The sequence below is a fragment of the Malania oleifera genome, chromosome 1 (genome assembly GCF_029873635.1).
Source record: "Malania oleifera isolate guangnan ecotype guangnan chromosome 1, ASM2987363v1, whole genome shotgun sequence".
Taxonomy (NCBI): domain Eukaryota; kingdom Viridiplantae; phylum Streptophyta; class Magnoliopsida; order Santalales; family Ximeniaceae; genus Malania; species Malania oleifera.
This window is the reverse complement of record NC_080417.1, coordinates 17,270,184-17,297,500: the sequence shown is the minus strand read 5'-3', so window position 1 is coordinate 17,297,500 and position 27,317 is coordinate 17,270,184. Positions and strand designations below refer to the sequence as shown.

The following is a 27,317-nucleotide window of genomic DNA, read 5'->3' as shown; positions in this document are numbered from 1 at the left end:
AAAATTTGATGTTAATTTTTCTGTTAAAACAAGAAACTGTTTAATAAACAAGGACAAAGGAAAGTCCAAGTGGAGACCAATGAATCATTGCAATGAAGGGTTCCCTTGATTTTGCATCTAAGCACAATTGGGATTTAGATGCTGCTGTTAAGCCTGTTATTATATTCGTCTGCTTGGAAATTTTTTCTTTCATTATGTTCACATTCTGAATTGTTTCTGGCTGCAGTTGCGCACTTTTTTAATTCGCAATGGCCTGTCAATTCTTTTCAAGGATGGTCCAGGTGCTTACAAGGCATACTATCTGCGGTAAGGTTATGTGTAGATATCTTTCTAAGTTAACAGTAATAAACGGGAAAGATTTGAATCAGGATGAAGTTTGTAAAAGAAAAAATGGCAGCCTGGTGCACAACGCTCTAGTGCATGTGGGGTCAGGGGGAGAGGTGGACCATGATGGGTCTATAGTGTGCAGCCTTACCTTGCATTTTTGCAAGAAGCTGTTTGTTTGTCATATTTTATTGATTGCAAATGGGTTGTTGAAGAGTATGATTTGACTTGCGTGAATGGTATGGTTATTATTACTTGTGTGAATGGTATGCTTATGACTATTTAATGGTAGACACCAGGACTCCAAGATTGGCTAGTTATCTTGGGGAATCATAACGGTGATTCCTATGACATTGAAATATAGTAAACATTTTTATATACTTCACTTCTAATTTTCTAGGATTTTGAAACAGATTTGGGATTTTATCTGTATCTCTATCCCTTGCAACAAAAGGTTTCATACCCTAGATTATAGAAAATACCAAAATTTACTCTGATTAAAATTTTAGAATCTTTAAAATGCAACTTCTAGAAAAAGTTACATATGTGCTGTACAAGTAAAATCTAATATCTCATAGCTGTGCTGTAACTTGGGAGCTTTTAGTCTCTTTACTTCACAATCAGATGCAAACAATCTGTGGGTTTTTTTTTTTTTTTTTTCAGGCAAATGAAAATTTGGGGAACTTCAGCAGGAAAGCAAAGAGAGCTCAGCAGGTTGCTGGATGAATGGTATTGCTGCTTTTATTCCATGTGTCATTAGAACATTTTATTTTCTGCTTTAATTGTTGAGTTTTGGTTTGTGGTTTTCCTGAAGCAGTGCTTTCCTATGTTCAGGGCAAACTACATACGAAGGAAGTATGGACAAAAACAGCTTTCATCATCCACATACCTTAGTGAAGCTGAGCCTTTTCTAGAACTGTATGCAAAACGTAGTCCAGAGAATCAGGCTTTGATTGGATCTGCTGGAAACTTAGTAAGAGCTGAAGATTTCTTGGCTATTATCGAAGGTGGAAGGGATGAAGAGGGGGACCTTGAGGCAGAGAGGGAGGTAGGCCCATCAACCCCCACTGTGACAGTCACAGACAGTGTTCCTAAGGTTGAGGGGCTGATCATATTCTTTCCAGGTAAAATTGTTTCTTAGTTTCCTGAAACTCTGAAAGGCTTTGCAGACTTTACCAGTTCTGAGGTTCATGATAATAGATCTCAGTTGCTTGATTATCTAATGATTTTTTTATCCTAGTAGATTTATTTTGCAACTGCCTCATCAATCAAGGGTAGTTGAACAAAAATTAAGGTTAGAAATGAAGGTCTCAAAAAATTAATTTGGTTTTATGCCTGGGAGATCTAGCATAGAAGCTATATATCTTTTAAGAAGATTAATGGAAAAATTTAGGAAAAAAAAGAAAGACGCAGATGGTATATATTGACTTAGAGAAAGCATATGATAGGATACCTAGGGAAGTTCTATGGTGGGTTTTAGAAAAAAAAGGTGTATGTAGTAGGTATATTGATGTCATTAAGGATATGTACGATGGAGTAATGACTAGTGTAAGGACTATAGATGGAAAAACTAGAGAATTTTCCATCACCATAGGTGTACATCAAGGATATGCTTTGAGCCCTTATCTTTTTGCTTTAGTGATGGACCAACTGACAAGAGTATTCAAAATGAGGTTCCATGGTGTATGTTATTTGCAGATGATATTGTATTAATTGATGAAACTAGGGGCGGAGTAGAGGTTGAGTTAGAATTATGGAGAGAACCTTTGGAATCTAGAGGCTTTAGGATAAGTAGAAATAAGACAGAATATATGAAATGTAATTTTAGTAATAATAGGAGGAATATTGGAGACAAAGTCAAACTTAATGATGAAGAAATAAATAGTACTTGTAGATTTTGATACCTTGGATCTATTATGCAAGTTGAAGGGGAAACTGAATATGATGTAATGCATAGAGTTAATGCAGGTTGGGTAAAATGGAGAAGTGTTTCAAGTGTGCTTTGTGATCGTAGAATACCCTTAAAATTAAAAAGGAAGTTTTATAGGATGGCTATAAGACCAGCTATGTTATATGGATCAGAATGTTGGGTGACGAAGAAACAGAATATTCAAAAAGTAAAAGTTGCTGAGATGGGAGTGTTTAGATGGATGAGTGGTATAACACTGAAAGATAAATTAAGGAATGAACATATTCGTGGTAAGTTAGGTGTAGCTCCTATAAAAGATAAGATAAGGGAGGGACGACTCAGATGGTATGGACACTTGCAGCATAGGTCACATAGTGCGCCAGTGAGGAAGAGTTAGTTACTGTGGGGGCAGTAGAAGTGGTAGGGGTAGACCTAAAATAACTTGGAAGGAGATAATAATTATTTAATGGCTCTGAATTTGTCAAAATAAATGGTCCATGATTGCATAAATTGGTGGAAAAGGATTCATATAGCCGACCCCACCTAGTGGGTCTTAAGGCTCGGTTTTGTTGTTGTTGTTGTTGTGCCAGCAATCAAGTCGTAAGTCTAATTATGTGTAGTTGGCTATTTGGATCCTCTAGTAGATTTTATTCATTTATTTATTTTATTTTTGGATGGAAAGATTGTTGGATATTAAATGGCTCATTTTAGGTGTGAAAAGTTGATGTATAACCTCATAATATTTTTGCAGATTTAATTATTATAATTAAATTTAGAAATATTAATTATCATAGGTGGATTTTTGCTGCTTTTGGCTGCAACATGCTTCAATGCCTATGATGCTTGGAATCTAGTTTGATATTTCTATTAAGGCCTGATTACATTGTTGGAATGAGACCTAATAGCTTAAGATTTTATGTCGAGGGGTAACTTAGAATATTTTTAGAGTCCATCAAGGCTTTTACTCTTCGATCTGTGATGTTCTGTTAAGGTCACCGAATCATTGGAAATTGCAGTGACGATCTTGGCTTTGAATGCTTGAAGCCTTTTCTCTTCTTTCCTTAACAGCTTAATGTGAGTGATGCTTCTCGCGATGCTTTCTTCCCGATGTTGCCCACCCTTGCGACCACAAGCATGGGGAGCCTCATTGATCACTTTGATCCTAATTTTTCGATCTAAAACATCTTTATCTTGACTAGCTTTGAAACCAAATTGAAATGCCATCTTATCCACAACAACTGAACCTTATTTCTATTCAACATACCCGAAATCCATTTCAACTTCCTACAATCTTGCTTTCCAGACTCTCATGTCTCTGTACGGCAAGCCATCCTTGGCCATCAGGGCTCATTCGTTTTTCTCTGGCGTCAAGTACAACCTATCTACTCTCTCACCAACCATCATTAGACTGTTAGAAGGCTGTCTTCTTATGACAACCTTCTTGGACCTTCAGAGGCTGCTCGAACCTTCTTGGACCTTCAGAGACAACACCAGTGATTAGACCTTTGGTGATTCTATGGACTATCTCTCCATATGGCAACCTTCCTAGACCTTCAAAGATTGCTCAAACCCTTTCTAGGCTTTGAAGCGCTAGACATCTTTCTGCCTTCGATTATGGCCGACTTAGTTGTCAAAGGCGAGAGAGGTGCTTGGTTATGCTGAAGAGATCAATTCAGATTGAAGGAAAAACCTTCGATCTGCGTTTAGATAACGTTGGAGAGATCTCCTGCTTTCTTGTGGTGGGTTAGGTTTTCTAAAGAAGCGGTGGTCTGGTTTGCTGATGGTTTGTCTTCTTTCAGAGGGATGCAAAGGTGATTTCAAACTTTTCGAATGGGATTCACAAAGTATTGTATGTTGATTACTTGGACAAATGTGGGAAAGCTTTTGGAGTTAGGGCGGGGGTGGAAAGGAAAGATATTTTAAGTGCTTATTCTTGGAGGCACTAAAGGCAATGGGTGGCAAAGCTTCGTAAGTGATTTTTGTGAGATAGAAAAAGTTTTTTTATGCGGATTCTAGAAGTGTTGGTGCTGATAGTTCTACATGCCTAAGATCATGGAGTCGGGTGATGCTGGAAGGGAAGCAAAGGGATGGAGAGGGTTGCAGTAGCAAAGTTATTTTGGAAATCGAGGTGTGTTAGCTGGGAAAGAAGAATTGTGCCACCAGTGTGGAGATGCGATGCAATTGAATAAACCTAAGGCCATTGTAAATTGATTAGAATCGTTCAAATAGAATGTGAAGGAATCTAGGGTTCCAGATGGCATTGCAATCATCTTATAGGCAACTAGGGTTGCTTCCGGGAAGGAGGTTGCGAAAAGAATTGGGCTAGATTGTATGTTACTCGTTGGTCTTGGCCCAAATTATTGAAAAAGGAGGTATTTCTTTTTTGCCTTAGTTTGGACAATTATATGAACTAGCTCAATGTCTAGGAAAGGTTGATTCTTTGGACTCAAAAGAAGGCTCTCTTCAATTGGGTTTCCAGAAAAAGGGTCAAGGTGGTGTTCAAGCACACGTGTGGTAACTCGGGTACCTCCTTATTGGTTCTGGATAATGTGCAGGCTCAAAATTTTGCTCCTGGATATCAAGAAATTAGTATTGGGGAGGGGGACTCTAAACATTCTACTAATGGAATCCAAATCCAACACGCAGTTTTTCAAGATTTGAGTTGGAGTGATCAAGGAGTTCAGAATTTTCTAGTAGTATGTTAGATTCAAAACAAGATCATGGGGTGAAAGTTGTGTCAACTAATGAAGAGGTATTAGGAGGCATAATGGAAAAGAGTAAAAAGAAGAAGCTGGGTTTGAGGAGAAATCTGACACTCGGGAGTCTAATGTTGATAGATTTGAGGGTAAAATGGTTTATGCTCGTTGGAGGGCAGCTTGTATGGGTGTTGAAATGAAGAAGGTGTTTGAAGAAAATAGAGAAAATTCTGGTGAGTCAGTGCCAAGGTTTCTAAGGATAAATTCTAAACAGAGATGAGTATTGTGGAAGACCCTAGTGAAAAAAAAAAAAGAAATTAAGGCTGGATGTAGTAATGAGGTTTGTGAAGGAAAAATGAGAAAGAAATGTCAGGATTTCAGATTCAGGGAGTGATGATATTAGTGAGTTTGATTGTGATGGGGCTTTATATTGGACGAAGATTTGAGAATAATATGGGTCTCATTCTTGAGATGAAATAGGGGATTTATTGTCTATCCATCCACCCCCATTGGAAGGCGTGGAGGGAGTTCTTATTTTTGATAACAATGGGTTGGTGAACAAATTATGGAGAAGCGATGGAATTTTGCCTACTTCATGGTGGAGATTCCTAAGAAGGATTAGAAGATCATTATATTTTGGATAAAATGGATTTAAAGTTGAATGATATTGGAGGAAAAGACATGCATATGGATGGTGGTAAAAGTCAAAAGATGAAGGCAAAGGGAATTAGAGAATTTGAATTGCTCAGTAAACTATGACCGAAATGGTTTGAAAAGGGTGGGGGTGTTCCTTGGTTGATATTGTTAGTTTTATTTTTTATTTTTTATGTTTTTTCTCTTTTATCTATTTTTTCGTTATTTGGTGCATTTTTTGTCCCCTCACATTGTAGCTTCTCTTCTTTTCATCAACGACATCTTATTTTGTTATTAAAAATAATGTTTGCCATAAGGTCTTGAATCTATTCTCAATAAGAGTATTTATCCCAATTTATATATCATCAAAAGTGATTCTGTTTACACATGCAATTTTGGTAAGTCTGATTGAATACAATCAAATGGAGTTGAATTCTGATGCAATGGGAAAAATGAATTGAACAAAATGAAAAAAAAAAAGATGAAATAAAAAGGATACAATATCAAAGAGATTGGGTAGAAAAAATTATTGGATACCTTATTCAATGATATCTAATAAGTTCTACCTACTATTGGATTTGAACCAATGACTTCTGCCATGTGGAAGTAATACTTGTTAAGTCATTTATCATCACAAAGAGCGTGTAGGCTTCATATAAGAGATCGGGGGCTTGACTTGAGGGGGATTGTTAAGGCTTGATGCACATTATTGTTGAAACAATGTAACAACTTTAGCTTTTCAGTTGCGACCTAAGAAAGCATGTAAGGTAATGCCTTAATACCCTACTAGGTTTGTGCCATATACGATATAACTTGTGCAGCTCTCCATCTCAAGCCATATACCTTTTTTTCCATGTGCTTGCTGGCTTTGGAACCTAGAACACTACATTGAAGGTAGTTGTATGACTTACTAAGTAGTAAGCAGCTGCGTGAAGGTACCCAAAATGTCATCTTTTTCATTAAAAATAATTTATTAACATAATAAGAGAAATAACAATTGCAAATAGTTGGTATGATATGCTCCTCTAAATGAAAGAAAGAATAACAGGAAAGAAGATAATGAAAGTAACCCCCCTTCCACTTTGGTCGAGTGCCAGAAAGCCATCCTTTTAAAAGCTCCAGAGGTAGATGCCCACATGGAAGTCAGAAAAACCACTTTGTACCGCAATGATTGTCGAGCTAAAACACTTTTTTAATGATATTGGATTTCCTTTCTAGCCTGGAATGCCAAACCACTGGAAAAAGAAAAAACGTGACTCCATAATCTTTGATTCTCCATACCCTTCCTAAAATGTCAAAATTTACAAACGAAACACTACTCGCACACATCTAATCAATGTATTCTAAATAGACCAAGAAAAAGAGCAATTTAAGAAAAGGTGAATGTTAGCTCTTTGCTTTTAAAGCACATAACACAAACATTCAAAGAAAGTACCTTATTAGGACTTGTTGTTTGTGACAAGTGTTTGGTGTTAATCTTGCAGAGAGTCTTTGATCAAATAAAATACTTTATTGTAAGTGGATCTGTAGCCTTCCTATTCCAGTATATATATATATATTTTAGATCACAAAGGAAATTTGTTAGGAAAGAAATAGAAAATGCAAATTAAAGAAGTCAAAGGTTTCTTAAGGCAGGGAGAAAAAAAACCAAAGAATGAAAATCAAAACCACTTATTTCTTGCCATCATAGGTAGTAGTGCATTTCAAATTGCCCATCGTTCTTCCCTTTCTTAGTTTTCTTGCTCTTTTCCCATCCATCCTCATATCTAGGTTTACATCCAAGACCAGTGCAACCCATTTCAACTGAATGTTCTGTTACCCAACTTGGTTTCATGTTGATTTTGATGATGACAAAAAAAAAAAAAAAAAACAGAATTAGTGTATGTGTTATATCAATTTGTGCTCCATGAATTATAATGCGATAGTTATTTTCTTTTATGTTTATATATCGAAATCATTTTGAATTTGTGCTGTATGAATTTTGTGCTCCAAGAATTATTATGTGATAGTTATTTCTTTTTATGTTTATATATGGAAATCATTTTTGGTATTTAGGGCTAAGTATGTTAATACCTGACTAAAAAGCAAATGTACGAACTTGAGTATCATATAGTAAAATGACCATATATTTTTTATTGAAAGCTCCAAATGTGACAAGGCCCTTTATATTTAAAACTTATAAATCTTTTTAAGAACATTCTATTTGAATTTTATGTATCTAGAGTTAAAATGGGTGTTTTGTAAGAGTGCAATCTATGTCTTATAAAAAAAGTTCAACTATAATTATGTACTATTTGTGAATCTAATTCTATATTTTATTCCACGTGAGTTCAAAAATTATAATATTATTTCATATAAAACTAGACTCATCATTCTCTCTAGAAAAATTTCATGTAGACGTTTTGGAGATATAATGTAGGATTAATAATTAATACAATATTGTGATTTTGTACTGCTATAAAGTCAGAAGCAAGAATAAGTATGCTGCAGTAAATTAGACATATCTTACTGTAGAAACTTTGAAAATATTTTTTTTTTATATATCAAAGTAGACGTTATGGGGCTTCCAAAACAATACAACACACTTGATTTGATAAATATTCTATTTGTTATGAATTGTACAAATCAGCCAACAGTTTTCTGACCTTTGTCATAAAAGTAGCTCGACATATCTGTAGTGTTTGAATTTTACCTCTTCAACGGCTACTCCAATTGGCGTGATTTTTTGTTATTGGAAACTAGACTCATGATAAGTCAATATGAATTTTTATAGAATTTTATTTGGTATTTACGAGACCATTTGTGTTTTTTTTATAAAATATATCATCTCACTTGAAAATCAGATTTCTTGTCATATCATTGATTGTTTAGCACCAACTTTAATCACATGGAACCAAAACCTCTCCAATGTCTAGTTGACAATTTTGGTTATAAAAGGAATCCAATTTCAAGGAAGAAGGACAATAGAAATGGATAAAAAAATGGTCTCCCATTCTCTTTCATATTCCAAGTGATAGAGTGTTTTGTTCTTGCTTAAGAGAGCACTTTCTTGTAAAAGTTATTTTCATTAGTTTTAGCTCTCTTCAAGTTCCAAGTCTCATTCCTTTGAGAGAGTTTGAGTTGTAAGCTTGAGTTGTGGCATCAATTTACTTAGAGATACTAAACCACATGTCATTTGTAATTTCTCATCATTGTAAGTATTGTTTGAGCCCCGGTGAAAGGCTCATTTTGTATTCTAGTCCTGTTGAAAGGCTAGGTCTTGTTATTGTACTCTTGCCTTGGTTGAAAGGCAAGATGTTTGCTAGTGAAACCTCAGCTTGGATTCAGTCGAGGGAGTGCATGTAGTTTCTCGTGAAGGAGACCAAACCACTATAAAAGAGTTTGAGCATTTCTCTCCCTACTCTCTTTACATTACTTATTATTTGATTGAATTGCTCAATTGTGTTTGTGCATATTTCATACATTATCTTGGGTTTTTGAAGCATATAAAGGTGAGTTGTGAGTGAAAATAAACTTTTTCTTATCTAAGCTTTCGCAAAGCATTTACTAGAATATACATGCTAGACTATTACTCACCAAGAGTTTGATAAAAGGAGTAAGAAGAAATAGAAAAAGACCCAATTCACCCCCTTCTTGGTATCAGAATGGTTCGTAACGCTAGGTGAGCGACATCGTAAAGTCAAGGTGTGAAGCTAATTCACTTGATGTGCTAATAGTTGGAGGACTAAGTGTGGGATCGAGGCCAATAAGGATCATATAGGGTATTCGAATTGGGTCAAGATGTCGGAGGTAGGATTGGTTCGGACGCACGTGAAATACAAGCCATGGCACGTAAGACGCGAGGGTAAGGTCCACTTGAGCAACTGTTGGAGAATAGGGTTTGCTCCCATGAGGGAGACGATTTTCGATCAAGGGAGAGCAGTTGGAACTCACAAGTGAGGGGAAGATTGTTGAGAATTCCACTTGTGAGTTTGTCCCACATTGGAAAAATAGAGTGGAAGATGGGTGCTTGCATAGTTCGGTCCAAGACGCAATAGGCTTAACTTTTGGGTCAAGTTGGTGCTCATCCATGTGTATCAAGGTTTCCCATGAACTCCTTTAGTGCTAATGGAGAATTGGGCTACGACCATGGGCAAAGATGAGTTAGGTAGAGTTTCCCAATGAAGTAAGTTTTAATGACTCTAGCTGATTATTGAAGCCCATGCTTCTAATGACTTTAGGAAACTTCCACTTTCCTACTTTCCTAGGACTACTAGGGACGACAAAATTAGAATGGAATTGTGATCTAGTCCTAGATCTTAATTTTTTAGTTGCTTTGGACATACCCTATACAAGCTTTAAAAGGCCAAATTTAACAGCTTGGTGCTTTTGGACCTCAACTCTTGACTCTTGAAGGAGCTTTTTTGGCTTTCGCAGCCCTTGGATGGTAGACATCTTGAAGATTTTGCAAGGAGATATACTTTAACATTTCAAGTTTTTTATTTCTGAATTGCTTCTTGCATTTGCATCACTTGAGCTTTTTATTGCTTTCATGAATGGAGATCTTTGCCTTTTTTATGCAATAGAATTGTTGTTTTCTCATAACAAAAAAAGTGTGTATGCACATAAAAAAGTGGGGGTGAAATGAAAATTGAAAGAATGGTTCTAGCCTCGGCAAAGCAATGTTGATTGGTTTCTTTTCCGTGCTCTAATTTTGTCTCAATTGTTCATTGCCAAGCCATACTTCATTGATATGCAACGTATTAAGATTTTTTTATTGCCCTTTAGCATTGACGAGACATCCTTGTTTCTTAAGATGATGTGTTTTGGACAAATGTTTTCCCATACTCGATAAAATAAAAGTACTTGCTTCCATTCCCATTGTATATTTTAGTCTTTTATATACATGCAATATGTTTTATTTGTTTTTGGATATCTATAAATGTCTTCAATTGGTTTCTAGTATTTCTACTTTTGCGCTAAAAAATTGCCTAAGGATCTTATCAACGTCCATGAATGATAAATCATAGATTGAATCGCCCAATCAGAAAAATTGGGTGCTATTATTGGATCTTCCGTTATTTAAATCGTGTATCCCCGTCACTTGTAGTGATTTATCGTTCAATGGATGACTGAAAAATGATCCACTGATATTAATCTAATTATAATGTTATAGATATATCCGCTCTATAGATTCACACTTGATATTTCGCTACAAATAGTGATAGAATCAACTCCTACGGTCATGTTTTATTCAGGGGAATAAAAATAAATATAAAAATTCTCTTTTGGAGATTTGGAGAGATGGCTGAGTGGTTGATAGGCTGATCTTCCCCAGGGGAGGTTTGGCACCTCGATGTCTGCTCTTCGCCACCTGTGGCTGTAGTATATTCCAAGGGTTGGGTTGTTCGCCCATTAAAAGGCGGTACATGAGTTGGGTTCAGAACGTCGTGAGACAGTTCGAAACTTTCAAAGTTTATGTTCTTTGTTTTATTACTAGATTTGCAACAACAACTATAACAAGCCTTAAGTCCCACTATGTGGGATCAACTATATGAATCCTTTTCGCCAATTCATGTGATCGAGGGTATTTTTTGTTGATATTTATGTTGGATGTTTCAAATTTTTTTTTTTCAAGAAAGACTGTCTATTTAATAAATATTATATAATACTCATCAATTTTATTTTAATTAAGTATATGTTAAAGTTAACATATTAATTTTAACGTTTTAAAATATTAACTACGAATTTAATTGTTTCGTATTTATGATGTTGGAAGTTATACTAAATTTTACCTATTTTGTTGGGTAACTAAACAACACTACATCTCCTATAACTCTAGTGTTTGTGAGTGCACACAAACCAAGCCAGCTGAGTAATCTTGGAGGTCGTGCGTGCAGTGACTATATTTATTGAGAAATGTTCTCTGTAGGCGCGAAATCGGCTTTAAGGACAGTGGTCCTTCCATGCCTCAGCTTTTGATAAATATTTATTTTTTATTTAATATATATTTTATTAGTATATGCTTTTCCTTGTATTATATTTCCAACAATCTTAAAGCCGATTTCGTTTTTTCCTAATTTGTTGTGGTTGAGTTTTGGTGTTTTGGTCGGGCCCTAAATATCGTACTGATGATCAAGGCAATTTGTTGTGTGGTGCAATCATGATCTGCTAAAGTTGGCAAGATATGTGTGGATCAAGTGAAGTGTCGATAAAGTAATATGTTTGTTTATTTTTCTTAACACCATGATATAATCACCATCTCTTTCATTATTATTTAACTTAACTTAGCCCCTTGTAGTTTTGATTTTATTTTTAGTTTGAAATGTTTTACAACTCGATAAATTGATATTATTTATATTTCTAGAAGTTTATATGATATTTTCTTTTCCCCATTTGTGCGTTGTACAACTTTGGGGGAGTCAAACAGGAACATTGGAGTTGATGGAAAAATCAATTGCAAATGATGTCACAAATATTGTTGAAAATTTAGATCATTAATCTGTAAAACAATTGTAGTAAAATTGCATTTAGTTTATTTACTTTGTCAAAAATGCTTTTAATTTGGTGTGTGTTGGCTAGTTTCATTTTGTTCTACATTGCTGACTGAGGTTTGGGATGTGGAAGTGATTCGGTTGGGCAAGAGTGTTTGAATTCTCCAATCTGCTTCATTGACATGTTCAATTTTTTTGATTGCTTATCTCATTTGCGTTTTGACCCAATTCTCATGAATTGTTAGAACCTTCATACCTATCGTTTAGGTTGATTTATTTGAAAATACTTGCATGATTTGCAAACCAAATCCAAGTTCGTTTATGAAGACTTTCATTGGTGATAATGCTTTGAGAGCGTCAAATAATTGTTGGTTATGTAAAAGAATTGTTGGTCCAGGAAATCCAAGAGGGGGGGTGAATTGGGTATTTTTCTAGTTTTTATGACACTTACTCTTTTTATTAAACTTCTGTTGAGTAATAGTCTAGTATGTATATTCTAGTGAATGCGCTGCTGAAGCTTAAATAAGAATAAGTTTATGTTCACTCACAACTCACCCTATATGATTCATTAACCCAACATAATGTATGAAATATGCACAAACACAATTGAGCAATTAATTCAATCAAATAATAAGTAATGTAATAGAGTTAGGAGAGAAATGCTCAAACTCTTTTATAGTGATACAATCTCTTTCATGAGCAACTATGTCCACTCTCTCGGCCAAATCCAAGCCGAGGTTCCACTAGCAAACTTCCTGCCTTTCAATCGGGGCAAGAGCACAATTACAAGACCTAGCCTTCCACCGGGGCTAGAATACGAAATGAGTGTTTTATCGGGGCTCAAACAACACTTACAATGATGAGAAATTGCAAATGATATGTGGCTTAGTATCTCTAGGTAGATTAATGCCACAACTCAAGCTTACAACTCAAATCTTTCTTAAAGGAATGAGACTTGGAACTTGAAGAGAGCTAAAACTAATGAAAAGAACTTTTACAAGAAGGTGCTCTCTTAAGCAAGAACAAAACACTCTTATCACTTAGAAATATGGAGGAGACTAGGAGACCACTTGTATATGCAATTTCTCTTATACCTCTTCCTTGAAATTGGACTCTTTTTATAGCCAAAATTTTCCATTAACCGTTGGAGAGATTTTGGCTCCATGTGATTGAAGTAGGAGCTAAACAAACAATGATTCAAAATTTCTTGGCTGATTTGTAAAATTCATAACAAATAGAATATTTATTCAAATTATGTGTTCCATATCATTCTGGAAAGACCGTAAAGTCTACTTTCATATAAAAAAATAATGAAAAAATTTCAAAGTTTATATAGTAAGATATGTCTAATTTACTGCAGCATACTCATTTCTGCTTCTAACTTTATGGCAGTGCAGAATGACCATGTTGTTTTAATTATTATTCCTGCATTATAGCTCCAAAACGTCGACCTGAAATTTTTCTGGAGAGAATGATGAGTTTTGTTTTATATGAAATAATATTATAATTTTTGAGCGCACGTAGAATAAAATATAGAATTAGATTCATAATTACTGCAAAATTATATTCTTACTTTTTCCTTAAGACAAAGGGTGCACTTTCCTAAGTACCAAAAATAATTTTATGTATAAATATAAAAGGAAATAATTATCACATAATAATTCATAGAGCACAATTCATGTAACACATGAACTAATTCTTATTTGTTTTGTCATCATCAAAATCAACATGAAAGCTAGTGGGCTAACAAGAACTCCATCTATTATGGAGCGTAGAGATAGTAATACACTAATACTCAAGCTTAAATATTATTACTGTCATGTTAGCACTGGAGGAGTCCATAGATGGGCTTGATACTCATGGGTGAACACCCATGTGACCCAAAAGCTTAAGCCTATTGGGTCTTGAGCTCAACCATGTATATAGGCGCCCATCATCCACTCAATTTTTCCAATGTGGGACAAGCTCACAAGTAGAATTCTCAACAATCTCCCTCTCACTTGTGAGTTCCAATTTCTCCCCCTTGAATGGAATCCATCTCCCTTATGGGAGTAAGCTCAATTCTCCAATAGTTGCTCAAGTGGGTCTTACCACTGCACCTTACGTGTCTCGGATTGCATTCCATGAGCATCCGAAACAATTCTACATCCCATGTCTTAACCCTATTCGGATCGATCTTCCAAGCCTAGATGATCCTTATTGGCCTCGGTCACTCACTTGGTCCTCCAACAATTAGCACGTCAGGAGAATTAGCTTCACTTCTCGACTGTTTTTATGATGTTGCTCACCCAAAGTTACGAACTGTAAACTTTGATACCACTTGTTAGCACCGGAGGAGTTCATAGATGGGCTTGATATACATGGGTGAACAGCAACTTGACCCAAAAGTTTAAGCCTATTGAGTCTTGGGCTCAACCATGTATATAAGCACCCATCATCTACTAAATTTTTCCAATGTGGGACAAACTCACGAGTGAAATTCTCAACATGTCAATGGGTGAAGCATGCATTTCAAGGGGGCAGAAAATATGGTTATATAACTCCCGTGAGTTTCTTAATTTTTTTTTCTTTTTTTTTAGATTTCTTTTTGTGACTTTGTTTTCCTTTTTCAAACTGATGGTAAATTTGTTTATAAAATGTGGGAAAATCTCTTGGGATTATGAGGTTTTCTCTATGGATCACAACCTAATTAATAGTGGGGTTTATAGTAATATATGAATTTGAACGCTCCCCACTGTTGTTATGACTTGTTTTTAAGTGGTGGAAGCATGTGTGCATAAATGAATTGACATTATTCTTGAATTGATTTTATTATGAATGCTCCAACCATGTACATGGACGGGATATAGTAAAGTAATTTCTCTAGTGATATCTAAATATAAAATTTTTATTGTGGCACTAGCATTTTCAGTGGATCATTTTCTACTATTTTGTAGTAGACAATATTACTTATTTTTCCCATAATGGGGCGAATTCTCATAAGTTGCACATATTTTTTATCTTTAGTTGTGGGGGGTATCCAATGTGTTTTTGGTATTCTTGTTTGTTCATGAAAATGTGTGATGATGCATGAACATGTAGATGTACATATATATATATATGCTCCATGATTGTCATTAATGATTTTTATTCCTTTGGGAGGCAGATTAATAGGTTCAAATAAGGCATAATACATGGAAGCAATGGTGTGGGGATGAAGTCACTTAGCCATAAAATGGCTTGGAGAAATTAAAGTGTAAACACACAAAGGTGTGTAAATTATTAATTTTGTGGTGCATTATCCAAGTGGATAATAGACACAACCATAGTATTGGCATTGGTTAGTGTATCTATGGACTAACCTGAACTAATTGAATAGTCAAATTACGCTATTATTAGTGTGATTACAAATATGTGGGAGTACCTTGTATCAATATGATCAAAATATGAGAATTGAGAAACAATTGTTGATTAATAATTTCCTTAACTAAGAGACTAGCTAAAAAGCTATATAAACATCGTGGGGGATGTGTTTTTAGCTCTTAATATAAACTACTAATTGTAGAAATCCCGAGAATAATGGGTCAATGATATTAGAGATTGTATAAGGATTTCTAGCCTAATACTTGGGCAGATTTCATGCTCCTATTTTAGGAAATTCTTTCCTTGTTATACCTTTTGTATTATTTATAGAGAGTTGTGATTGTACAGAATTAATCCAAGAAATACAGAAATCATTCATTCTGATTTCATGGTATCAGAGCTAGGAGATTAAACCTAAATATCAATGACGGAAACCGCCGGCCAAAGCAGAGGTTCGATGACCTTTGAATCTCACGAGGGTGAGATCGAAGCTATCTCAACCATGGGCTCAACAGGACTCGACAACTCTCCCTTCCAGCTCATGGTGGAGAAGATGAATGGCAAGCATTTTCGAGAATGGGCACAATCGATCAAACTTGTGATCGATGGCAAGGGAAAGATGGGATTTCTTATCGGCAAGTCACGGAGACCTACCCCAACCGAAGCTGCCACCCTTCAGAAATGGAAATCGGAGAACTCCATGGTCACAGCATGGCTGGTGAACTCCATGAAGCTGTTGATTGGGAGGTCTTATCTCTTCCTGCCGTTGGCGAAGGAAGTCTGGGATGCCGTTCGTGAGACCTACTCCGATGCCGAGAACTCTTCCCAAATCTTCGAGCTTAAGACGTGACTATGACAGATGTAGCAGGGAGAAAGGGTTGTTATGGATTACTATATGGAGATGACTGCTCTTTGGCAGGAACTCGATCTGAGTTTTGAAGAAGAGTGGAAATGCTCCGGAGATAGTGTCCGATATAAAAAATGCCTCAAAAATGAATGGGTGTTCGAGTTTCTTGTTGGTTTAAATCGGGCCATTGATGATGTCCGCGGAAGAATTCTGGGTCGTCATCCCTGGCCATCAACACGTGAAGTTTTCTCAGAAGTGACACGAGAAGAAAGTAGGCGTAAGGTGATGCTGAAGGAGACAATCTCTACTGACCATACTGGACCAGAAATGTCTGCCTTGGTGTCTCAAGGGACTTTTCTAGGATCTAGTTAAGACAACAGAAGGGACGCCTCTGGTGTGAACACTGTCGAAAAACTGGCCACACTAAGGAGACATGTTGGGAGATACACGGGAAACTAGCTGACTGGAAGCCACGACAAAGCAACAAAAATCCGGGCTACCAAGCCACGGTTGATAATCAATTCGGGAGACCTCAAGGGGAGAAAAGTAGTAATAGTTCCATTTCAAGCAGTGCATTTAACTCTGAGAAGTTGGAACAACTCTACAAGATGTTCTATACCTTTTAGACTTCGGGTCAGTCTTCCACAAATATTTCTTCGAGTTCTTTAGCCCAAAGAGGTAATTTTTTGCAAGCCTCGAGTATAACCTCTAGATCTAAAACTCCTTGGATTATTGATTCTAGTGCCTCTGACCACATTACCGATGCCTATCATCTTTTCTCATCATATTGACCAAGTGCTGGAAATTTGAAAGTTAAAATTGCAGATGGATCACTCTCGTCTGTCACAGGCAAAGGGAATATCCGACTCTCTGACTCCATCACATTGGAGTCCGTCCTTCATGTTCCTAATTTATCCTGTAAGTTACTATCCGTTAGCTAGTTAACAAAGAATTTCAGTTGTTCTGCTAAATTTCTTCCCTCTCATTGTGTTTTTCAGGACCTATCATCGGGGAAGGCGATTGGCACTGCTAAGGCGTCTGAGGGACTCTACTACTTTGAGGAGGCTAATGTGAGTGAACAACGTCAAATTGCTATCTGTGATTCTGCATTTGTTCCTAAGGATAGTGATATTTTGTTATGGCATTTTAGAATGGTTCATCCCAATTTCCAGTATTTGAGACAGTTATATCCTTCCATTTGTTCAAATAGAACATCATTTGATTTTCAATGTGAGATTTGTGAAATTGCAAAACACCAACGTACTTCTTTCCCAAAGTCCAAATACAAACCAACATCACCGTTTACTATGATTCACTGTGATGTATAGGGCCCGTCTAGCACTCTTAATCGTACCCACACCAAATGGTTTGTTACTTTTATTGATGAGCACACTCGTATTTGTTGGGTATACTTGTTGTAAGACAAAACTGAAGTGCGTTCTGTGTTTATCAATTTTCATTTCATGATTCAAACACAATTTCACTGAAAATTCAAATTATGCGTATAGATAATGGCACAGAATATTTTAATCATAACGAAAAAACAGATGTAGCTCATGCATTGTTGTTTACTACCAATATGCCAAAAATGTTTTGGGGTGATGCCATTCTCACAGCTACATATCTCATTAATAGAATGCCTAGTCGAGTTCTCTCTTTTGCCTCACCTCTTCAAAAATTCTAGGCATTTTTTCCAACTCTCATCTCAGCTTAAATCTCTCTCTTAAAGTGTTTGGTTGTACTGCTTTTGATCATATACATCATCGACATAAACTGAATCCATGCGCCCTCAAATGTATCTTTCTTGGCTATTCTCCTACCCAAAAAGGGTACAAATGTTATGATCCAGCAACAAAAAGGGTATTTTTTAGTCTTGAAATTATTTTCTTTGAAACTACTCCTTACTTCCAAAAGTCCTCGGTTCAGGGGGAGACTTTGAGTAGTAAAGAAGCTCAAGTTTTGGACTTCAATACCTTTTTTACTGAACCTGAGCATGTCCCAAACACTGAACTTGTCCAAAATACTGAGCCTGTCTTGAAAAGTGCTTCTAATCTACCAAATACAGAAGAAAACTTGAATTCAGGGGGAGATGTAGGAAAACAATATAACAAGGAGATAATTTTCTACTCAAGAAAGCCAAAATTAAAGGACACAGAGAATCTCATACCTAAGGCACCAAAAGAGTCGGAATCGGTGATAGATCCAAGCAACCATGAGTCTTCATCCACTCCTAATCAGGTAATGTCTTCAAGTAATCTTGAATCCTCCTTTAATAAACCTACACAGGCTGATCTCAATTTACCCATTGCTCTTAGAAAACAAACTTGGTCATGTACTCTACATCCCATGTCCAAATTCATGTCTTACAATACTTTGTCTACATGGTGTCGTGCTTTTACCTCTAATCTTACAAACTTGGTCATGTACTCTACATCCCATTTCCAAATTCATGTCTTACAATACTTTGTCTACATGGTGTCGTGCTTTTACCTCTAATCTTGACAGGATAAAAATTCCAAAGAATATTCATGTAGCCCTTGAGATCCTTGAATGGAGAGACGCAGTTATGCAGGAAATGCGGGCCTTGGAAAAAAAAAATGGAACGTGGGATGTGATGAATCTACCGAGAGGGAAGAAACCAGTGGGCTACAAATGGGTGTTTACTGTGAAATACAAAGGTGATGGGACAGTGAAAAGGTACAAAGCCCGCCTTGTTGTAAAAGGGTTTACTCAAACCTATGGCATTGACTACACAGAGACTTTTGCACCCGTGGAAAAATTGAATACCGTTCGAGTTCTCATAGCCTTGGTAGCCAACCTGGATTGGCCACTCCAGCAACTTGACATCAAGAATGCTTTTCTGAATGGCGAACTAGAAGAAGAAGTCTTCATGACGATACCACCAAGCTTTTGTAAAAGGGGTGAAAAAAACAGAGTATGCAAACTCAAAAAGTCCCTGTATGGACTCAAACAGTCTCCATGAGCGTGGTTCGATAGATTTAAAAAGGTGATTAGGAGCCAAGGATATTGACAAGGACAATAGGACCATACTATGTTCTTTCGGCAGTCTAAAGATGGGAAGATTCAATTCTGATTGTATATGTCGATGACATCATCCTAACTAGAGACAACATAGTAGAGATGGACAGGTTGAAGAAAGTCTTGGCCACTCAGTTTGAGGTAAAAGATTTGGGACAAATGCAATATTTTTCGGGGATGGAAGTTGCTAGATTAAAGAAGGGAATCGGTGTTTCTCAGAGGAAGTATGTCCTAGACCTCCTAACTGAAATTGGCATGCTTGGGTGCAAACCAAGTGATGCCCCCATTGAAGCAGGAAAAAGAAGAGAAGACATTGGAAAACCTGTTGAACAAGAAAGGTATAAGAGATTAGTTGGAAAACTAATTTACTTATGACACACTAGACCCTACATCACATTTGAAGTAAGTGTGGTGAGTCAACACATGCATTCACCAAGGGAAAGTCACCTAAAAGCAATGTACATGATTCTTAGATATCTCAAGGGATCTCCTGGCAAAGAACTATTCTTCAAAAAATGTGAAAGCAAAGAAATAGAAGTCTTCACAGATGATGATTGGGCAGGATCAGCAGAAGATAGAAGGTCCACTTCTGGGTACTGCACCTTTGTATGGGGAAACTTGGTGACTTGGAGAAGCAAAAAACAAAACTTTGTGGCCTGAAGTAGTGCTAAAGCAGAGTGTAAAGCAGTGGCACAAGGGATATGTGAAGGACTGTGGTTACGGAAACTCTTGGAGGAGTTGCATGTCATGGTAAAGTTCCCTATCAAACTCTACTGTGATAACAAAGTAGCCATTAACATTTCTCTCCATCTAGTCCAGCACGACAATACCAAATATGTAGAAGTGGAAAGGCACTTTATCAAGGAAAAGGTTGAAGAAGGAACCATTTGCATGACTTATGTTCCTACCAAAGAACAAACAGCCGACATCTTCACCAAAGGACCACCTCGACAAAATTTTGATGATTTCACATACAAGTTGGATATGGTCAACATTTATAATCCAACTTGAGGGGGAGTGTAGAAATCCTGAGGATTATTAGAAATCCCGAGAATAATGGGTCAATGATACTAGAGATTGTATAGGGATTTCTAGCCTAATACTTGGGTAGATTTCATACTCCTATTTTAGGCAATTCTTTCCTTGTTGATATACGATTTGTATTATTTATAGAGAGTTGTGATTGTACAGAATTAATTCAAGAGATACAAAAATCATTCATTCTAATTTCACTAATGATGGCAACGCAACCTATGTGATTCGAAATCCCATGAATTAGGTTCAATGGGTAAAAACAAGTCATTGAGTAGTTTTATGAGTACTATTATTTGTTTTGATAATCCCTATGGTGTTTTAAATGGTGCAACTGTAACAGTTGTGAGGTTGAGCTTATCTCTTAATAAATCCATATACTTTGTTAGGTCGTGTGTTTAGTTACAGTTACACACTTGATGGATTTATCTACGCGAGTGTGAAAGTGGGCCGCTTCCTATGAAAGTTTACTGGGCTAAAACTTTATAGAGCACTCATGACTATCCAGGTATGGTGCATGGCCTATTCATACCAGCCTGCAAGAGTTTTGTGTCTAGAGATGTTATGTGAGTGATATGTTTATAGTGTTATGCTAAAAGAATTTGGTTCAAAAATTTAATATTCACCAAGTTCTTGTAATTCATTACATATTTTCTCTAAGTACAATTCAAACCGAAAGGTATTGTCACCCATTGCATTAAATCTTGTAATTACCCAATACGGATTTTATCTTTCTTCGATTTTTTTAATTTGAACCATGTAGGGGATTGTTGATATTTATGTTGAATGTTTCAAATTATGAACAGTTGTCAATTTTATTTTAATTAAGTATTCATTAAATTTAATATATTAGTTTTAACATTTTAAAATATTAAATACTATAACAGTTTCGTATTTATGATGCTGGAAGTTATACTTAATTTTACTTATAAATTGTGATCCAATTTCATTTCAAGATACATTTTTTTTTTTTGAATAACTTTATATTCTACTCTTTTTTGAGGTTTATATTTTTTTGGGTAACTAAACAACACTACATCTCTATAATTCTGGTGTTTGTAAGTGCACACAAAACCGAGCTAGTTGAGTACTCCTAGAGGTCCTGCACATAGCGACTATATGCATCGAGAAATGTTCTCCGCATGCGTGAAATCGGCTTTAAGGACAGTGGTCCTTCCACACCTTAGCTTTTGATAAGTATTTATGTTTTTGTTTAATATTAATTTCATTAGTAAATATTTTTCCTTCTATTATATTTCCAACATTTTCTTCGACTAACTTTGGAGCTAGTAAATCCTTCATCACGTCCTCATTCCAAATTATTTTAGGTCTACCCGTTCCTCTTCTAGTACCATTTACAATGACTAGCTTGCTCTTCCTCAATAGTGCACTAATTGGCCTATGTTTCAAATGCCCAAACCATAAGCTGCCCCTCCCTTATCTTATCTTCTACTGGTGCTATGCCTAACTTATTGCAAGTATGTTCATTCCTTAATTTATTCTTTATTGTTATACCACTCATCCACCTTAGCAGGCACATTTCGTCCACTTTTTACTTTTTGAATGCATTGTTTCTTAGTGGTTCAACATATTGATCCATAAAGAATGGCTGGTCTTATAGTTGTCCTATATATTATTGTACGATCACACAACACACCTAACACACTCTTCCTTTTTACACAGCCTGCTTTGATTCTATGTTGTTGATGATGATAATAATAATAATAATAATAATAATAATTATTATTATTATGATGATGATGATGATGATGTTGGCACTTCTAATGTTTCTTTAATTTTTTGCAAATTATTATTCTGCATACTCATTGTTCCATTTTTGGCACGTATTTACTCGTTTATTTATTAATGTCTATATTTGCAACAATTTGGGAGTTTAAATTAAACTTTTATGCAGTCATTCTAATGTCCATTTATGTATTGCCATTTCAGGAATACCAGGATGTGCAAAGTCTGCACTGTGCAAAGAAATAATCGGTGCACGTGGTGGACTTGGAGATGATAGACCAGTCTCCAGTTTGATGGGTGATCTTATCAAAGGTATGAAGGTTGAAATGTTGTAATTTGATGCCTTTTGAATGATGTGATATAGCATCAGTGGATACATTTGTAGCATAGTCTCCCAGTGGTGCAACAAAAACTTTAGTAGCGCAAAAAATAAACTCGGGTAACATTGTGTTTACAAGGATTAAAAAAAAGTAAATATGTTACGGTCTTTAGATGTTTTCAACAATATTTATGTCTAAAAGACTTGGGAGTGTTTTTTGGGGATATGATGACTTTGGGCTTAGTGCTTTCAGCGGAGAGAGATTTTAGATGCAATGTTGATTGCTAATGAAGCAGTTGAGGGTGCTAATAGGAGGGGAGGCAGGGGTGTCATTCTCAAAATGAATTTTGAAAAAGCCTATGACATGGTGAGCTGGCTTTTTTTTTTTTTTTGGATAAGGTGATCATTAAGAAGGGTTTTCGGTTAGTATGGAGGAATTAGATTACATTGTCAAAAGTGGAGGCAAGGATGCCCTTCCTCCATTTTTGTTTACCTTGTTAGCTGTTGTGTTAAGTAGATTGATCTCTCTCTCTCTCTCTCTCTCTCTCTCTCTCTCTATATATATATATATATATATATATGTATATATATATATGTATATATATATATTTTTTAAAGCAAAATAAATATAGTAAAAATGAGGAGAGAGAAATTACAACCTAGGAGAGGACAAGAGATCCTCAAGGCAAGAAAAAAGAAGAAAAAAATAGAAAAGGAAAGAAAACCAAACCAAACCTAACAATCTCTAAATAAGAAACCCCTATTTAAGCCCTTTCCATCATAATCGACATAGCTCTTGTAAATTTACTGGTTTGCACTGTCTTTTCTTTTAGCACTATCCAAGTGAATAACTTTTGAGCTTCTACATCTTTTGCACTAAGCTCCTCTAAGGTGTAGGTAGAATTACAAGCCTACATGATTACTCCCTATCAAGTCTTCACCCAAACCCCCTTCCTATAAAATAGAAATATTCTCCAATCCTTCCAGTAGAGGAGGCACATAGGAAAGACAAATTGTTCGTGGAATTCATGCAAAAATAGGCCATTATCACAGGAAAAATTAGTGTCATTATTACTGTCATTGTTGGAGATATAACCCCATTTCTTTTCCTCAATATGATTTTCTCCTTTATTCTTCTTTAAGATTGACTTGCAATGATTTTGAGATTCTTGGATTCAGCAAAAAGTTCCTGGCAAAATCTCTTGTTAAGAATTTGCTTACCTGATGGTTTTTCATTTGACTATTAACTAAGATCCCTTCTCACCTAGCCTCTCCTGCCTCCCTGAACAACACCTTATAGACCTTCATATCCTCAACCTTATTACATCCCTTCCCATGCTTTCTGTCCCCAGATATATGTACCACCTCTGAATAGAAGCCACTGCTGATTCACTTCTCACCCTCACCTCCAATAGACTGAAGCTTCTTTTCCAAACTTCCACGTGAGTACTTCTACAATTAGCATCCTTCACAGGAATCTCACTCAACAACCCATCTGAAGAAGAATTATCAGCCCAGGTGTCCTCTACTGTTATCTCCTCTCTTTTCTTTGCGAGATGCCTTCCCACCATTAGAAATATAATGGGAACTGCACTGCTGCTTGCACAGATTACTTTGGCTAGGAACATTACGATTAAAAGCCTTTTGAGCCTCACCAAAAATAGAACCACCGCATGTAACCCCTTTCCCCCAACCCTTATTTAAAGACTGGTTAGATCCATTGGCTATAATATTTTAGGTCTGTTCACTTAAGTGGCTCAACTGAGGACTAACAATGCCTCCCTTTCTTGATGCTGACCTGGGTCCAAGTCCACTTCAATTTGGTTCTGGGCCTGCTCCTTTCACTAGCCTATCTGTGAAATACGTAAGCCTCCCTTCCTTTCCATTAGCTGACCCAAGTCCAGAACAATCATGAAACATTGAAGCCCATTCCACCAAACCTTCATTGCTATATTTTCTTGAGAGAAACCCTTACTGCCTCTGTCACCCTTGCATGCCCAGCTGAAACCCTAGCCATCTTAGCTATGGGAGGCCTAATCTCCAGATAAAAAGTATGTCTTCCGGCAATGGATGCCTAGGATCTGTCACTTGTGTCTTGGCATCATAATGTGAACAACACCACTGCTACTCTTCCATCACAACATTACTCCCAAATTATTTCATTGATGAATTCATTCACCTGTGTCATTCTTTGCCAACACAACTTGGCTCCACAAACAGTTACCCTGCTCATTTCCTCCATCTACACCACCAGCAATAGGAAGGACATCCCTAGCCAATGTACAAAATGTTTTCCCAAATAATGGCAACCATCTCCTTTAGATCTACCAAGAGCAAACATTGATAACCTCTTCCCTTTCCTACCTACCCCTAAACCCAAAAACTTCCCCACCTTTGTTGTACAAACTACCATCCAATACCTCACCCATGAAACCTTAGAAACCCCTTGATGTGGGACAACATCAACTATCTTCAGCCATTAGAGATAGAAGGGAGGAGAGGGGAAGAGGGAAGAGAGGAGAGAGGAGATACAAGGGGGAATCGCATGTTAACTTCTCAATTCACTACTACCTCCTATAGAGCTTCACACACTATTTATAAGAAAGCCTCTAATAAATGAAATTTCACATATACCCTTAAAACTAGATGAAATTACATTCACAACCCTAAAATGTACAAAATTTACATACAAGCCCCCAAAATATATAATTACTACAAGCAAACTAAACACACTGTTAATGTTCGTTCAACTTGAACACGCGTAGCGAAAGAACATAACCAAACATGAAATAATCAACAACCACTAATGCAATCACTCGATGATGAAATATACTCAAGAAGCAATCAAACAATAATAAGAAGCAAAAACACAACTAGAACGCACAAAATTTACGTGGTTCGGAAATAGCCTACATTCATGGGAGCCACACTTGGATTTCCACTATAATCAATGTCAAAGCTACAATCTTTGGGTTACAATATTGTTAAAGTATGAACCCAATGCCTATAGAAGAGTTCTAGTAAACCTAAACTACATCTATAGTGATCCCCCGGAGGAAAATCCTCCAAATAAGCTCAATCTACAAGCCTCCGATTTGAAAATACGTAATCTACGCCAACAGAAACCTTCGATGGTTTGGTGCTGAGAAAATCACCTTGCAATTACTGCCTGAAACCGTCGACGGTTACACACCCAACCGTTAACAGTTTGCCCTCCATGGCTGCACCTTGCTTCTCTCCCTTTGTCCCTCACGTAACGTAACTTTCTTCGGTACATGTGATCCGCTTTGAATATGAGCCACATCCCCAACAATCTCCACCCGCGCCTATAGATCCGGACCCGTCTCCCCTCTAATGCTTGGAGACGTAAATCAAGTCCAAGCCACGCTTGAACTTGACCATGGTATCAGGAAATTCACCTAACTAAACATTCAGCTCCTTGAACAATCCTTCGAACCACAATACTACCTTAGCAGCCTCAGCCTCTACCAAGAACTCTGATCTAGTTGTAACTAGCGCACCCTGAGACTGTACCCTAGACTTCTAGCAATTAGGCTTTCCCACAACGCACCCCGTTGTGAGCCTCCTGTATTCCACGCCTCCTATGTAGTCTCCATCTGCGAACCTGACAATTGACGGATCTCTCTGTTGCCTGGCGAAGTACCCAGCTGTATTGGCTTAGAAAACCTCTAACACGACCTGAACATCATCGTTTGTCCTTGAGTGCTGAGCGGTAGACTGTTCACTTAGATTTGCCAACGGTGTACCGATGACCGGTTTAACACTAACCATGCTAAACCTCACCAACACCTAATCCCCAAAATCACTCTGAAATAACCACAATCTCCATGTAGTTTTGTCCACACAGCCATCCTGAGATAACACCAATCTCCCTACAGCTACAAAGTCACCCTGATATAATCCCAATCTTCTTGTAACTTTAACCTTGCGAATCTCCAACTGAGAACACTCTTGGCAACACTCAACACCTTCATGTCAACTTCTTTTCTCAACAGAGTCCTTGACTGACTTACCTCAGTCGGAACCTTTCCAGAAATCGGCATGTTACTCATATAAAATCACAAAATTATTGCCTACTTGCATCCTATCTCCCTCTCCCCCTTTGGGAGTACCACCAATCCCCCCCGGTCTGATTCTTATACAATACCTCTATCTCATCCACCATGGCACCTGTCCACCTACCCTTCTCCTGGCCGTGCACTTTCTCCTAAAAGGTAGTAGGATCCTCTCTAGTAGTAATGGTTGCATAAGACATCATATCACACTCGGGTGGTGGCCTAATAGTGCCTCTGAACCCATTGTGATCTTGCGGGTCTTTCGAGCTGGAACTCCCTGCATCATGACCAACATCATCTTTGTCCTGAGTATTAAAATCCACCTGCGTCATAATCTCCTTTCTACTCCAGTCTATCTTGTGATACTGCAAGTCTCCTGAGTTAGAACTCCTTGCATTCGTACCCCAAGTCTCCAACTTCACCTACACAACATGCTCATTGTTGCTATTGTAGCTTTCTGGCACCTATTTCTCTTCATGTATCTGAGTACGTTGTTCCATGGCTTTAACACCTAAGCCATGTCTCCACCAATCGCCACCTGTTTTCCGTTGGATCACCCAACTTGAACTCATCTTTCTTATATACCAGAAAGATGCACTGTCTAGACGTCACACCAAGCCTATATCCCACCTCACTAGAAACATGCATGGCTGGACCTCCAAAGTCTATCGCATAACCAATCCAACCCTTTGTTGCAACTCTCCCATCTAATGATTCTTTTGGCAATCGATTTACCGAGAAACATGCCATACTCGCTGACTTTACCAAGAAGTCCCTTGCAAGCTCTGCATACACCATGTCTCGCTAACAAAACTCCTTCAAACATCAGCATACTCAACAACAATATCTAACTTGAGGAACTCTCTCCTAGTCTAGTACTC

General features: G+C 37.0%; 1 protein-coding gene across 1 annotated transcript in view; it reads left to right on the top strand.

Moving 5' to 3' along the window:
• Nucleotides 1–27,317, top strand: part of LOC131158830 (tRNA ligase 1-like) — a 143,400-nt gene that overhangs the window by 73,067 nt on the left and 43,016 nt on the right. The window contains exons 15-18 of the mRNA XM_058113740.1: nucleotides 227–306; nucleotides 988–1,053; nucleotides 1,159–1,448; nucleotides 22,246–22,353. Coding sequence (XP_057969723.1) covers nucleotides 227–306; nucleotides 988–1,053; nucleotides 1,159–1,448; nucleotides 22,246–22,353 — 544 coding nt within the window. The remainder of the gene's footprint in view (nucleotides 1–226; nucleotides 307–987; nucleotides 1,054–1,158; nucleotides 1,449–22,245; nucleotides 22,354–27,317) is intronic.